Genomic DNA, 15,574 nt, shown 5'->3' on the forward strand with positions numbered 1-15,574 from the left:
AAGAAAAAAATCCCCCCATATTAAACCTAATGGGCATTCCTCATATGTAAAAGAGCCCAAATCAGAGCTGCAGTTGATTGAGGTGTAAGGTCCTATGCTCTGCTTTCTTTACTTTCCTCTGATCTCAGCGTAACCCCTGAGGCAGCTGATGGGGTGCTGAGCCTCCTTAGAACACAAGAGAGAAACAAGGTTACTGCAAGACCAAGCTCATTTTCTTAAATTGAACCTCTGAAGAGTTTGCAATGTGTTATCAGGGAAAAGAAGAGGCAGGCAACTCTAGAACTCTGTAACCTTCTATTCCTTGGCTGCGGGGGCATGGACTAGATGATCTTTAAAACTCTCTCAAAGAAAAGTGAGCAGAGAATGAAAGAGAAGCAAACCTGGCCAATGGGAGGTCCACACAGAGATCTGAGACTTTGTCAGGACTGGACAATGAATGGTGAAGCTGGTTGTCCTTCCCTGACCTGGATGCCACCAGGGCAGTATTTTCTATAGCCTTTTGCTCCTGACTGCTGGAACATCTGTAACCACTTGTCTTATTAAGAGCTTTCCAGAACTTTCTGTGGAAGACCGTGCAGTGGCAGATTCTACCAATGAGCAAGGGAAATCTACTCCCATAGCTCCCAAGCCTGGAGGAGGGGCTGGGGGACTATGGACAAGGAAGTCAAGATGGCATCCTGGGAGGTCTCTGCTTGCAACAGAGCTGTGGTTGCTGAGTTCCTTGGTGGCAAAGACTAATAATATTAATAATAGTCATTATAAGATTTTGCATCTGTGCAGGGTTTATCACGTTTCTCCCAAAGCAGTTTCACATTCAAAGTCTTACTGAATCCCCACAACTCAGTGAGTAAATCAGGCAGGAATAAGAGCTTCGTTTACCATGACTGACCCTCCTAAGGGCCAGCAGTAGTGGAGTGGGGGCTGGGTCTCCATCTGCTGCTCAGCACTGTTACTACTGCACTTCCCAGGGACTCTCAGCCCCTAGGCCCAGGTCCAAAATTTTCCCCATTCAAACATCCCCACCCCTGATTTTCTCATTGTCCTAGTTTCTGGCCCCCTGGACTCCTTTGGCTCAGTCATGAGCCATCTGGTCTCTGAAAATACAATCTAGCAGTTGAAAGGAAGGGAAAATACAGTGGTTTTTCCCTGCTGCTTGGTGTGGGGGTTAATAATTAGGTGATCTAGGGGTAATGGGAGGAGGGAAGTTAGAAAAGCAATTAAATCCTCTCGATGAAATACCAAGAAGTGAAAAGAGAAAGATTTGGATCTTTTAAAAGTATTAAGGTACATTTACGTATAATAAGGTTCACCCATTTTAAGTGTATGGTTTAAGTTTTCACAAATGTCTACAGTTGTGTAACCACGATCTCAATCAAGCTATAGAAAGTTTCCATGACCCTAAATGATCCCTTGTTCCCTTTTGTAGTTTAACCTCTCCCCTCCCTTATGGCTGATTTGCTTTCTGTCACTATAGTTTTGCCTTTGCTAGAATGTCACATAAATGGAATCATACAGTGTGAAGACTTTTGTGTCTAGCTTCCCTCACTTAGTATAACGCTTTTGAAATTCATCCATGTTGGTGCATGTATGAGCAAGCTCATTCCTTTTTATTACTGAATAGTATTCCATTTAGATTATTTTGCTTAGGATGTCTTCAGATCTCATCCACATGGTGACATATTGCAGGATTTCTTTCTTTTTAAAGGGTAAATAACACTTCATTGCATGCGTATACATTTTTTTATTCATTTGTCCATCAATAAACATTTAAATTGTTTATGAATCTTGGCTATTGTAAACAGTGCAGCAATGATATTGGGGTGCTAATAGCTCTTCGAGATCCCAATTGCAATTCTTTTGGATAAAAAGCCTGAAGTGGGATTTCTGGATCACATGATAGTTCTATTTTTAATTTTTGGGAAACGTCCATACTGTTTTCCATAGCACCATTTTGCATTCTCATCAACAGAGTACAAGGGTTCCAATTTCTCCACATCCTTATCAACACTTGGTTGTCTTTTTTTTTCTAATAGCAATCCTAACAGGTGTGAGGTGATATCTCATTATGGTTTTGATTTGCATTGCCTTGATGAGTAGTGACTTTGAGTATCTTTTCGTATACCTCTTGACCCTTTGTATGTCTTTTTTGGAGAAATGTTTATTCAAGTCTTTTAGTTCATTTTTAATTGAGTTAGTTTTTTTGCTATCGAGTTACAAGAGTTCCTTATATATTTTAGAAATTAACCTCTCTCATCTGACATACAGTTTGCAAATATTTTCTCCCATTTCATCAGTTGCCTTTCATTCTGTTGATTGTTCCCTTTGCTGTGCAGGAGCTTTTTAGTTTAATGTAGTCTCACTTGTCTATTTTTGCTTATGCTGCCTGTGTGTTTGGTGTCATATCCATGAAACCATTGCCAAGACCAATGTTATGAAAATTTCCTTCTATGTTTTCTTCTAGGAGTTTTATAGTTTCAGGTCTTATGTTTAAGTCTTTAATCCATTTTGAGTTGATTTTACATTTGGTAAGATATGGGCCCAAATTCATTCTTTTGCAAGTGAATGTCCAGTTTTCCAAACACCATTTGTTGAAAATACTCTTTTCTCCATTGTGCATTCTGGGCACCCTTGTCAGAATCAATCGACCGTATATGTGTTGAGTTGCTGTTTTTTTTTACAGCAAATGTGAACATTTGCTGCTATGAATAGTTTTGTGTCAATATGCTTTTATTTATCTTGGGTAAATACCTAGGAATGCAATTGCAGGGGCATATGGTAAGTGTATGTTTAACTTTATAAGAAACTGCCTGTCTATGCTACCCTGAACAAGCCTGATCCCATCTGATCTCAGAAGCTAAGCAGGGTCGGGCCTGGTTAGTATTTGGTTGAGAGACCACCTAGGAAGACCAGGTGTTGTAGGCATAAAAAATAAAAAAAATAAGGGATTGTAAACGCACAAGGTCCTTGCAATTTGTGAGGTCAACCAAGGGTTGCCTTGCCTAAAAAAAAAAAAAAAAAAGAAAAAAGAAAAGAGAAAAAGAAACTACTAGATTGCTTTCCAAAGTATTGCACCATTTTACATTCCCACTGGAAGTGTATGAGAGTTATAAGTGCTCCACACCCTTTTCAACACTTAGTATTGTTAGACTTTTTAATTTTAGTCATTCTACTGGATATGTAGTGATATCTTGTGATTTTAATTTGCATTTCCCTAGTGACTAATAATGTCATTAGTATATTTTCTTTGGTGAAGTATCTGTTCAAGTCTTTTGTACATTCTTCTATAAAGTTCTTGTCTTTTTATTAGTGAGTTTTAAGAGATTTATTTTTCTTAATAGTATCTGTCAAAGAGAAAATTTTTGAAATTTTTGATGAAGTCTAATTTATAATTTTTTTTTCTTTTTGTGGTTTGTGCTTTTTGTGTCCTATCTAGGAAATCTCTGCATATTCTAAAATCACAGATTTTCTTTGAGAATTTTTATAGTTTTATCTGTTATTCTTGATCTATTATCTATTTTGTATTAATTTTTATATATTGTGCAAGAGTAAAGTCCTTATTTTGCATATGGATATATAATTGTTTCAGCACCATCTATTAAAAAGGTTATCATTTTTCATTGAATTATCTTGGTACTTTCATCAAGAATCAATACAAGTTTGATTCTATTTCTAGCCCCTCTATTTCATTCAATCAATCTGTATGCTTATCTTTATACCACACCAAACTGTCTTAATTTTGATAGCTTTAAGTCTTGAAAGCACATATTGTTAAGACCTATTATTGTTCTCATTTTTCAAAGTTGTTTTGGATATTTAACTCTCTCCCGACCCCTGCCCATCCCTGGAACTAGGAGTGAATTCTGAGGAAATAAGGGTATCTTTTCCCCCTATTCATCATGCTTAGATAAAGAAGACTGCCTGTAGAAGGTGAGAAAATTAAGAGAAAGTGAAAAAAAGGAACCTAGTCTTCAGGCTCTCCCAGCACTAGTGATGGTGGTGCCAGGATGAGTGGGGATGGGAAGGTGACTGGAAATTATTTTATAATTTGTCCCTCTTCCTGGAGTTCAAGACAGCTCCTTCAGAGGAGTTCCCTGGCTGCTTCTTTCCAAAGACTAAGGGTTAAATCTGCTGTCTTCAGCTTGTTGAAGGGGAGGGAGGTTTCTTCCTTCAAAGTTGCCCCACTGGGTTTTCCTCCTTGATTTTCCTGCTAGGAGTCCCTTTCTCCATCCCTCTGCCAGCTTCACCTACTGCAGGATTGCACATATCATCAGTCCCTCTAAATCACTCAACTATTTTTATGGTCTTGCAGTGGTATCCTGAGTCTCAAACTAAATATAGATGTGGGAAGTTATAGGTGCACAGCCTCCCATAATTTCAAGTTCCTGGCCCTGGCTGAAGCTTTAATTAGTTCTTTGCAGCACTTGATGTTTTCTTCTCCTTCCAGCCAGCCAGCTGGCCTCTTGGGTCTCTGTTCTTCCTCTGGCAGCACCACCACTCTCTTCTTGGCTTCCTAGTTAAGAAACAGAGTCCTTTTCTGGCTGAGCCCTAGGTTCCTCTTCCTTCAGGTCCACGCTGCCTTCTTTGAAGACCCTTAACCCCTATCTTGCTTGAGTGATGCCTGAAATTCCCTGAGCCAGCTGCTCCTCGCTCTGCTCCTCTCATTCCCTGTCCCTCCTCCCAACATGACCAGGGATAAGCAACACATCAAAATCCTCATTCTAGGTCCAGACTGCCCCATTTAGGTTTTATTACATCCACCCACAATCCAGCTTCTCCATCAAAACTCATCAGTTTGGAGCACTTCGGATCACTAAAGCCAGGAAGGACTGAATTCTGCCTAAAATCTTAGGCCCTGGAATTAAGAATCCAAGAAATAAGCTTTTGGCCTTATATCAAAAACTTCCCTTCTTTGGAATTTCAAAAGCCAATAACTGGGTCATTTTCCTTTTTCAGAGGGGCCTTTCGTATTGTGAATATCCTTGGGTCCTTTCCAGCTCCAGAACTCCTAGAGATACAGCCTTAGGTGTGAACCCCAGAGACTACAATATGAATCATGTCTCCAGAACTGTGCCACATGGTAGCTCTGAGAAAGCCCTTTCTAAGCTCACTTCAGGGTGAAGTGGGGGCTGTATGATTTCAAAACCTGACTGAGTTTTAGGCTCTCCTACTAACCAGCTGTGTGACCTTGGGCAAGTCACTTACTTCCTCTGAGTCTTGGTTTTCTTATTTTTTTAAAAAAGGGGAAGGATGATAAAACATACTATGAGAGTTGTCATAAGAAATGAGGCCTGTGTCAAATGCATGATATTTCATCAGCAGTCCACAAACTCACTGTGCCTCAGGTTCCTTACCTGGAGAGTGATGAGAAAATTTTGTTGGATGTTTTGTGAGAATTAACAAGTTAATGTGGAAAGTGCTTAAACAGTATTGCCACATAGTAAACACTATAAAGTGCTAAAATACAATTATTAGTGTTTTGCTGTCCAAATATTATTATCTATCATCTGTCTGTCTAATTCTCTATCATATATGAATCTACAAAACTGTAGCCTTTATTTGTATTTTACTAGTTTTTCCACTAATATCCTCTTACCGTTCCAGGATCCCATCCAGGGTATCAGGTGAAAATTGTCATGTCCCCTTAGTTTTCTCTGGTCTGTGACAGTTTCTCTTTTTTGTTTTCATGACCTTGACAGTTTTGAGAAGTACTGGTCAGATATTTTGTTGACTGTCCTCCATTTGGGTTGGTCTGATGTTTTTCTCACAGTTAGACTGGGGTTATAGGTTGGGGGAAGAATACCACGGAAGTGAAGTGCCTTTCTCATCACATCTCCAATTTTATTTTTAATGGGAACGAATTCTTTGGGTGCCTTTGTTTGGATTCTCTTTTGGGGAGAAAGGAAAGGAAGTCAGGGAGGCCGAAAGCAACGTTCAGCCAACTTAAGCTAAGACCTGCCCACGTCAGGGGACTTAGACCGTGACCTTGAGCAGGGGAGGCGGCCAGGCTGATCAAAAGCAGACAAAGGAGGACTTATAATTCATTATGAACTAAACCCCAAGATAACACAAGCAGGGAGGTTCTAACAGAGAGCTGCTGGCCTAGGTCGAGGAGGCCCATGAGGCAGGAGGTGGATAGAGGAGAAACTGGAGAAGGGCTGGAGGCAAACTTGCCCTCTCAGCTGGATTGTCCTGAGGGACCCCATCAGCATGAACCCAAAGAGAGTGCAACTCCAATAGCATCACCATCCCAAGCCTGAGGTATAGAAGGCCTTATGGACAGCCAGGCTTATGTTGCCTATTGCATGGGCCAACACAGCTGAATCTGCAGACTTGGGAAAACCACCTGGAGCCTGCCTCAGTGCCTGGAGGAGCAGCTCCCAGCCCTAGAAGGATGCCTCTGGGAAACAGAGACAGGATCAAAACAGAGGCCCCAGGCACCGCCATGCCAACCCATGACTGTGTTCGGGTGCACTCTCCTTCCTGAAATGTGTGTACAGCACATGATGAACAAGCTGTGCCTCTTTGCCTCAGTTCTCAGGGGCTTTTGGCAGAGTTCTGAACTCATGCTGGGACACAGGTGCACCTGGTGGTAGGAACTGGGGGTAGGTTCTCTGCTTTGTCTGCATACCTAGGTCTGCCTGCCCCTCCATTGCTTAGGCTCTGAGCCCTACTGCCCTACCTACACCTTTCTTCTTCTTTACTCCACATGCCAAGCAGCCCTTGGAGCCACTAGACACCAAGGTCTAGACAGTTCTCTAAAGGCTCTGATTTGCCCCAGAAACCTGGGGCTGGGGTGGGGACAGTGGGGGCGACTGGAAGACTGACTTGGGACTTTGGTCAGGAAATGAGTCTAGACAAAGCACTTCCTTCAGCTTTCTCATCTGTAAAATGAGGAGTCAGATTCAATTATTTGCTTTATTGCTCTTTTAAAAAGCTGTATTCATTGTGTTAAATATTAACCTATAATCTATAATCACTAATCTATTAAATTAATAAAAATCTGAGATAAAAATTGCCTGTGATCCATCCTGAAATGACATTAATATTTATGTTGGTTCCTGACACTTCCTTGTCCTTTTCCAGGTACATATTCAATTTTAATGTATTTACGGTAATATCATAAGTAAAAATTTGTATTTAACATTTTCAGTTAACATTACACCAAACGTGTTTTTTCTTCTCCTTTTTTTACTTATGCCTTCTTTTTCCCACTCTTGTCTTGCTGAGGTGCCCAATGTTAACAGCTTAGTTATGTACACACTCATATATGAATATATCACAATGTACAGAATTTGCATTTAAGGGAGAGTGACCATTGTTTATTTTACAAAATTATATACATTTCTCTGCAACTTGCTTTTCTCCTTTAGCCATATGTTGTAGAATTCAATCAGGTCAAGAGATATAGTGCATAATTCCACAGTGTGAATAAAACGATCACAATCGACTCATCCATTCCCTGACTGATTGGGATTCAGGTTATTTCCAGTTGTTTTGTTTCCCTCAACTGAAAACAAAACTGCCACAACATTTTGTACAAATATCTTTATGAACAGGTGCTAGCATTTCTAGGGTATAAAATTCCAGAGGTAGGATTGCTGGGTCGGAAGATTTGTGTTCTTTTTTATCTCCAAGAACAGCTGTAAAGATTCACATCTACACAGGTAATGGATGAAGGCACTTAACTCCCCACATCTTCCCCAGCACTTGTAGTTAGTAGTCTTTCTAATGTTTGCCAGTCTGATGGATGGGAAAGGGCACCTCAGTGTTGCTTTAATTTCCATTTTCCTGTTTACTATAGGGTGGAGCATCTTTCCATATATTTATCTGCTTTTTGGATTTCCTCCTCTATCAACTGGAATTTGTATGCTTTGGACATTTTTTGTTCTATTGAGTTTGCCTTTGCACTATGAATTTGGGGAATTCAATATAGGATATTAACGTGCCCTCTGTCATATGTGCTGCAAATATATTTTCCCATTCTATCATTTGTCTTTTGACTTAATAAGATATCTTTTTCCATACTAGATGTTTTTCTTTTATGGAGTCAGATATGTTTGTCTTTTTCATACTGGCTTTTCAGTTTCCTGTTTTGTTTTAAGTCTCCCCAACACATAGGCTCTATTCCTAAGTTACTTTCTGTATTTTCCTCCGTTTTATTTTTTCTCCTTTAATAATGCAATATCTCTGGAATTTATTTTTGTCAATTTAAGGTAGGCCCCTATGTTATTCCTCCATGAGGATAGGCAAACTCAGCACCTTCCAGTAAAGACAGGGTTTGGACAAAGAGTTCTGAAGCTAAAGAAGTTTAAAAATCCCTTTCATGTAATCCTTGGGGGCTCTTCCAGGTCTGACATTCTCTGATTCCAAAATACCCAGTACAGTGACTGCTTGCTGAGGGAGAGAAGGCAATGGACAGCATTACTTTATGCAAAAGTAGTTTCAATATTAAATTTCAAGTTGGCTCAGAGTGAATATTAGAATCGCAGCATTTTAGAGGTGGAAGGGACCTTGGAAATTATCTAGTCTAATTGCTCTCAATTCTAGCTTCCTTTACAGCTGCTCTGGGTGCCCCGGAGCCAGGCCAGACCAAGTGAGTCAGTCCCTGAGGGTTAGGGCCCAGATAGGGATAGTTTTTAAGAATCTGGTGATTCTAATAAGCAACTAGGGTTGAGAACCACTTCTCTAGTTCAGCTTCTTGATTTCACCAGGAAATAAGTTGAGACCAAGAAAAGGTGAGCTAGGTATCACACAGCTGGCTGGCTGGCTGGAACCCAAGATCTCTGCTTCCTGGTTTGGCTTTTTCATCTGCATCAAACAAATCTGTCAAGCACCACACCTTGCATTTTCAGCTGGCAACACTGTATGAGTCTCTGCATGAGTGCTTTGTATTTTTGCATATAATCAGCTTTAAAATGTTTATTGCATACAATTCTGTGCATCACAGATGACTAGACCTAGTTTTGCCTTGCCAGAGTGTAGAGGGGAACAGGGTTATAAAGAACTATGATAATGATAAAGGATAGAAGGAATGAACAGTACATACATGTAGAGGAGCCTACTGAGGAGGTCGGGGTGCAGAAATCAGAAGAGTTCTGTTGATGGGAGATTGTGGGGGCAGTATGCAGGAGGCGGTATTTGAACTGGGCCTCATAGATGACTGGAAAGGCCTGAGTGACAGAGAATCGATGCTATACTTCCTTCTCTGGAGCAGTGTTGGAGACTGCGGTGACACAGAGTCAAGGTTTAAGGGTAGAAATGCCTTGGTGTCAGAGAGCCAAGCCTGTCTTGGCAGCACCCTGACCTTCTCCTTTCTGCTCTGCCCTCAGGAATGAGACCGTGCTGCACCAGTTCTGCTGCCCAGCTGCTGACACCGAGCAGAAGCCCGCCTGCTCCGACCTGGCCTCCCACAGGTGGGAAGTAATTGGTGGATGGTCTTCCCTCTTCCCCACCCCCCACCATCCCACCCCTCAGAGCAAAGCACACAAGCCTTCGCCATTTGGGCTCTTCCTCTTATGTCTTGTGTTTTTGTTTGTTTGTTTTTACCTCCTTTCTCATACTTCCATTTCTCTTTCCTTCCTCTGGATCCCGGATGAGCGATTCCCAACTTTTGAGGTCATTATGCCTTCTTATTCAAATCCTAAATCTATGCTCCTCCCCTCTAAAAGGCCTATATAAAATTCATTTTTAAACATCAAGGGAAATAAATGTGATTACATATACATGTCCCATGATAGATTGTCTGGCACTCAGCAGTTGCTCAACCAATGACAGGGCCCATCCTTTCTTTTATATCAAACACTTACATTTTTCTTTCTAATTTTCTCCTTCCATAAAGGAGCCAAGATGACTGACTTTAATTTTAGGGATGTTTCAACATTCTTTGAGTTAGCTGACAAACTGGGAAGGAAGAGGAGTATTGCAAAGTCAGTGTTTGGTGTCACTGTCCCTGGGCTTTCTTCTTCATCTTATTTTGAGTTATTCATATACCCTCTTTCTTCCTTTCTCTTTTCCTTATAGTCTCTCTCCATCATGCTTTCATCTTTCTCCTTCTATATTCATCTGTCTCTTTGCGTTTCTGTTCCTCCATTTATCCTCATCCTCGCCCACATGAATTTTCACTCTCTCTCTTCTTGATCTGTGTATGCTGTCAGTCTCTGTCCCTTGTTACACTTTATTTTTTTCTCTTTTCCACCAATTTTTCTGTCTCACAGTTCTGCATATTTCTCTTTACTTGTTTTTTTTACTATGCTTAGAGTCAAGATAGTTCTATTCTGGACTAAAATTTGCCCCATCTAGTTTCCTGTTGTCAGAATGAATTTGGGCAAATTACTTAACTCCCCTAGTCCTCAGTTTCCCTATCTGTATAATGAAGGGGTCGGTTCCTCTAGAAAATAACATTTACATATAATCTCACTTAGCCTCCGAACTGCTTGGGGAAATAAGACCAGGTTTTATAATCCCTGTCTTACGTGAGAAGAGAGTAAGGTTCAGAGCAGTCAAGGGACTTGCCCACAGTCACACAGCCAGTGAGTGCCAATGCCCAGATGCACACTTAGGGCATTTGACTCCCACTACTTGCACCTTTTAAGTTTAAGATTTAATGATCTTTCCCTTTCTTCCTTGGAAAATAACTAGATAGTAATCAGAGATGGTAGCTATTAAGCTTAAGGACAGAAAACCACCCACTGAAAGGAATTATTGCCTTTTTTCCCTTAAAGGGAAGTCAAAGGGAGTCAGGGATGAGGCAGGACTCTGAGGAGGGGACTAAGGGAATTAAACCACAATAACACCTCCAGATCCTTTGATCCAGGACTACAAGAGGCATGGTTGTTCCCTGTAGCTGACCAAGTTGGAAGCTAAAAGGCCAAGCTCTGTGTGATGCCCTGGGTGGTCTCTGTGCCAAGTTCTGTGCCAGGACATAATGACAAGTGCTGCCACTTAGATCCTTAAGGAGCTGCCCATCTAATGGGGCACTGTGATGCCTCCAAATTGAAAATGGCTTTCCTGGAAACTGGAAGGAAGGAGAGAAATGGGAAAATGAGACAGTGGGCGAGAAGGGAGAGAGGACAGAGAGTAGAGTGGCACAAGGGTGGTCTAGGGGAAAAGAGGTAGGGGACCCTGGCCTCATCTGTGAGCTGTCACTGTTCAGACATGTGGCTATCTTTTTCCTAAAAATGTCCTCCCTGGCAGGGAAGGGTAAGCAAGAAAAGCTGTCTAGTCTGCTTCCTGTCCCATCAATCCAACTCAACCCAGTAAATATTTAATTGCTGCCACTCAAGCACCAGGTATTGGTGAGGATGGGTAACATCATGTCATCAGAAAGCTCAGTCCTGGGATGCCCACCAACAGAAATGCTCCTTTGGGTTTTCCTCCATCTTTCCTCTCTCTCATGCTCATCCCTCCCACTCTTCCATGTGCCAACACTCCTCTGACTGCCTGGCTGCTGGTGGGAAGGGGTAGGAGGGAGGCAGGTGTATGTATGTGGGGGCGGAGAGGGGTGCTGCTGCTTCATGAAGGCCAGGTTCCAAAAGAATAGAATTCTTTTCCAAGATTTAGAATGGGATGGTAGGAAACCTATTATCTCAGTTTCCCCTTGGAGAGAAGGTGCCAAGGTTTGGTCAGAGGTGTTCAGGGGAGGGAGGATGGGAGGTGGGAGGTTTTCTTGAACATTGGTTCATGGAAGGACCTGTAAGTACTGCCTACTGGGTGAGGCAGAGACTTGCTCCCAAGTTGGTCCAGATGTTGTCTGTCTCTGTTCCCAGTTATTCCAAATTGTCCTGTCTGTCTGGTTTGTAGCTTCCTAGAGTGTGTTTCTGTCTGTCTATCTGTTGGTCCATTTGTCTGTCTCTCTGATGACAGTTTCTTGGCTACTCTGGGAGAAGGCCATTTAGATGTTTTCTGACAAACAGTGCATGTGTCAGTCGGTCTGTCTATTCCTGGTTTCTTGGGGGAATTCCATCCTGAGATAAGTTTTCTCCCATCAGACTCCCAGTATCTATGCTCCCAACCCTGTAAGTAACCCCTCACAGCCCTTAGTCCCTTCCCTTTAGCCAGATGTCTCGCCTCCAGAGAGTGTAGCCCAAATTTCCCCGCAAATTTCTCTACAAGAATATAGTGGTCAAAGACCAGGCTGAGGGCCAGCAGTAGGTAGGTGAGTCACAGAGCCCTCTAAGGCAAGCCAGATTCCCCCACACTGGTCAGTCTGGTTTCCTTCCAGCTCAGTCAGGCTCCAGCCAAATCAACCTTCTCTGAGGGTTTCTAGGAATAAGTTAATTAGTCTCTACAGGAGACCCCAGTAAGGAATCCAAACCAATCCATCAGGTCTCAGGATCCATCACTGGGGCCTTCGGTGCGTGATCTCAGAGCTAGCCATAGAGGCCTACTCACCTTCTTCCTATGCACCCTGGCTGAAGCCAATGGTGACCAAGATCAGCAAGTTTGAAAGATCTATCCCTACCCTGCCCGACCCCAAGCTGTGAGGCTGAACAAGAATCCCTTCCCTTGAGCCACTGGACTCATCCCTTGGGGGCTGCAGTGGCAGCTGATCTGTATAAACTGATTGCCCACAGCCCTGCAGATCAGATGGATAGAGAGGAGCTGCTGCTGCAGCCTGAGGCAAACCCTCAGTCCAGGGAAGAGCCCTGGGTGCCCAGGGAAGCCCCAGCCTTGTTAGCATGTGCTAGGACAGCCTTCCCCAGCCACCTGCAGAGCAGCCTTTTGGGTGATGGGGTCAGGAGAAATCTATCTTGAGACTAGGAGCCTGCCAGGGAGCAATGCTCCCGGAAGTGGGAAGACCCAAAATTGAGCAAGTCTGAAAGCTGCGTGTCTGTGAGAGGAGAGGCGGAGTCATGGGCACCAGGGCCTGGAGTTCAGTGGAGCAGTTATGGGGCTGGCCTAGAGTTATCCTAGGCTTCATTGTGCCTAGGTTCACACATCCCTAGGCAAACAACCTATGCTTACTAGAGTAACAGGCCCACAGGGGAGAACTGGGGTTACTAGGCCCAGAGCCAACCAGGGGGCAGCAAGTGTGTCAGGCTCTTTCATCCCCCTTCCCCATCTCCTCCCCACTGTTAGCTAATGGCAAGGCTTTATTCTGGGGAATTGAATAGGCTAGTAATTGCAGTCCTATTTTTGATCCCTCGGGCTCCCCTCTCTCTCAGGCTCTCAGTGACATTCCGAACAATGACCCTGGAGCTGCCCAGCTGCCTCCCAGCATCTAGCAGAATGGCAGCCCATTTGTCTCCATGGGTGGCAATGGAACAAGATGAGGAAGATTGACTTTTATTAGGGTAATGACAGGAGGCTTGGGGGGCAGTCAGAAAGGGGAGTCACTAGGGAGGAAACTGAAACAATCTCCAGCCCCCTGGGATGCAAGAGAGGTTAGGATATGGGGATGCGGGGTACTCTGGGCCCCAGGAGACTAAACTGACTCACCCCCAATATTTGGTCCTTCCTCCTCGAACCCCATGCCCTACTCCACGATGGAAGAGATGCTAATATTTATTGAACACAATATTTATTGAACGTGTCAGGGATGTTGCACTAAACACTCTCAACATTTTATCTCACTTACTTCTGTGAGATAGCTGCTACTCCCATTTACGGATAAGGAATCTGGGATGGAAGTTCAGTATCTGATGGAGGGAGCACTGCTAATCAGTTCTGGAGCTGGAAGGTGAGCCCAGGTCTAACTCCAAAACGCAACCTCTTTCCACAGAGCTGCTGCTATTTTTTTTTTTTTTTAATAGCACAGGAGAAATCCTTTGAGACGTTTCATTTAATCTTAAATAACATTTATTTTCTCTGATTATAAGTTATACTTGCTAGTTGTTGGAAATGTGGAAAATACAAGAATATGATGAAGAAAATAAAAACTGAATCCAGTCATATAGAATTAACCATTGTTAATGTATTAGTGTGCAATCTTCTGGGGTTTTATTTTTCTATGAACTAGATTTTACATTTCCTCCCATTAAAAAAAAAATAGCCTGCATTTCTCACTGCGTGCTTTGAGAGAGCACTGCCTTAACCAGAACCTCCCTGTGCCCCCACCCCTCTAGTGGCACGTGGCTCTCTGTCACCTGCTAACTAGAGTGCAGAGTGTGTGCGCAATGGCTGCGGGCTCTGCTGGAGGCTGCATGCCTTGATACCTTGAGGAAAGGACACCCTTGAAGAAAAGCGGTCAGGGGGAGCCCTTCTTTAGCATTGTCCCTGCATCCCTCCCGCCTTTTCTCTCTCCCCATCCAGTCTGAGGCATGATCAATGGACCAGCCAGTGTTTACTCAGCGATTATGGAGCAATTAAATTCTCAGTCGATACAGTTTAGTCTTCAAACTGCTGGGTTTGGGAGCTTTGGCATCAGTGCCTACTCCATTTGTCACGTCTGAGGCTCAGAGGCTGCTGGGAAACATGCCCCACCACTGGTAGACCAAGAAGGGGTCATTCTGGGGCCATAGAACTGCACCCAAGGACAGAAAAACTTTGTCTTCCCTCACAGGCCCGGGGTGAGGGTGGAGGGCAAGCCCATCCAACCTGCCCAACTCCCCAGGCTCTGGGGTCTCTGCATCTTCACACCAGGAAGGCAGTGGGCAGCAGGTGAGGCCAAGGGGAAGACTGTCTGTTGTCCTTCAGAGTCCAGCGGTTGGTTCCCAGAAACCTTTGCAAGGGTTGGGATCATGCGACTTGACCAGGGCTGGAAAAATTCCCATACTGCTCTGCCCTGGAGTGCAGCATCCTGCCTGCTGTCTTGGTCCAGGTGGGACTCATGTGGACTGATGACTCTGGTGTGGAGCAGAGCAAACCTGCATTGAAGTACAGAGCAGCAGGGGTAGGGGAGGGGCTGCTCCTTCTTATTTGGGCTTTTTGAGCAGGTTTGCTCATTGGTGTTCTGAGGATCTCCGTATAGTTATAGCAGAGTCCACCTTGGCTTGGCTCCGCAACTGAAGGTGACCACGACAAGATGGCAGAAAAATTTGGTCCTGGAGCTAGTGAAATCTGTCCCTTGATGAATCGTGTGATCTGTCGTTTTACCTCTCAGTGCTTTTTGCCCCACTTGTTTCTTCCCTGCCAGACTCAGTAAGCACAAAAACAAAGTAGATGTCAAAATACTGTGATACCTTGGCCGTGGTAGCCCCCACTAATTCCAGAAAGTGTTACGAAAGCTTTGTCTTGTCATAAGGTGTGACTTTCTGTTCAGAGGACTTTCCTCAGCTGGGATTCATGTTTGGAGTCAAGTATTTGTCCAGGCCAATTTCCTTGTGTACTTTTCCCTCCCAGGTCTTGAGCTGTCCTCTAAGACTGGTCTCTTCATGAGACCTAGGTTGTCACCAGAGGGTACTTAGGAAAGTCATCTGTCCATGAAACTGTGCTGGGGCCTGCACAGTATGAGTGAGGCCGGGCTGGGGCCCACCTTCGAAGAGCTGCTAATTAAGACAAACAACTTCCTGTCAGCATTTAGAGATGATCAGAGAATTCTTCCTCATTCAGTATTCCTATTTTGTGTCCCCACCCACGAGAGAAGGAAAGAGAATACTAGCTGTCATGTATTGAGCACTTGCTATGTGCTACACAA

General features: G+C 43.5%; 1 protein-coding gene and 1 pseudogene across 2 annotated transcripts in view; both read left to right on the forward strand.

The window, feature by feature from the left end:
- IQSEC3 (IQ motif and Sec7 domain ArfGEF 3) overlaps positions 1-15,574 on the forward strand; it is a 100,840-nt gene that overhangs the window by 23,285 nt on the left and 61,981 nt on the right. For both annotated transcript variants that reach the window (XM_039869162.1, XM_039869163.1), the window contains exon 2: positions 9,330-9,413. In XM_039869162.1, the coding sequence (XP_039725096.1) occupies positions 9,330-9,413 (84 nt within the window). The remainder of the gene's footprint in view (positions 1-9,329; positions 9,414-15,574) is intronic.
- LOC120607548 (uncharacterized) lies at positions 2,806-2,922 on the forward strand (annotated as a pseudogene).

This window comes from Pteropus medius, unplaced genomic scaffold (assembly GCF_902729225.1).
Source record: "Pteropus medius unplaced genomic scaffold, Ma_sr-lr_union100, whole genome shotgun sequence".
Classification (NCBI taxonomy): domain Eukaryota; kingdom Metazoa; phylum Chordata; class Mammalia; order Chiroptera; family Pteropodidae; genus Pteropus; species Pteropus medius.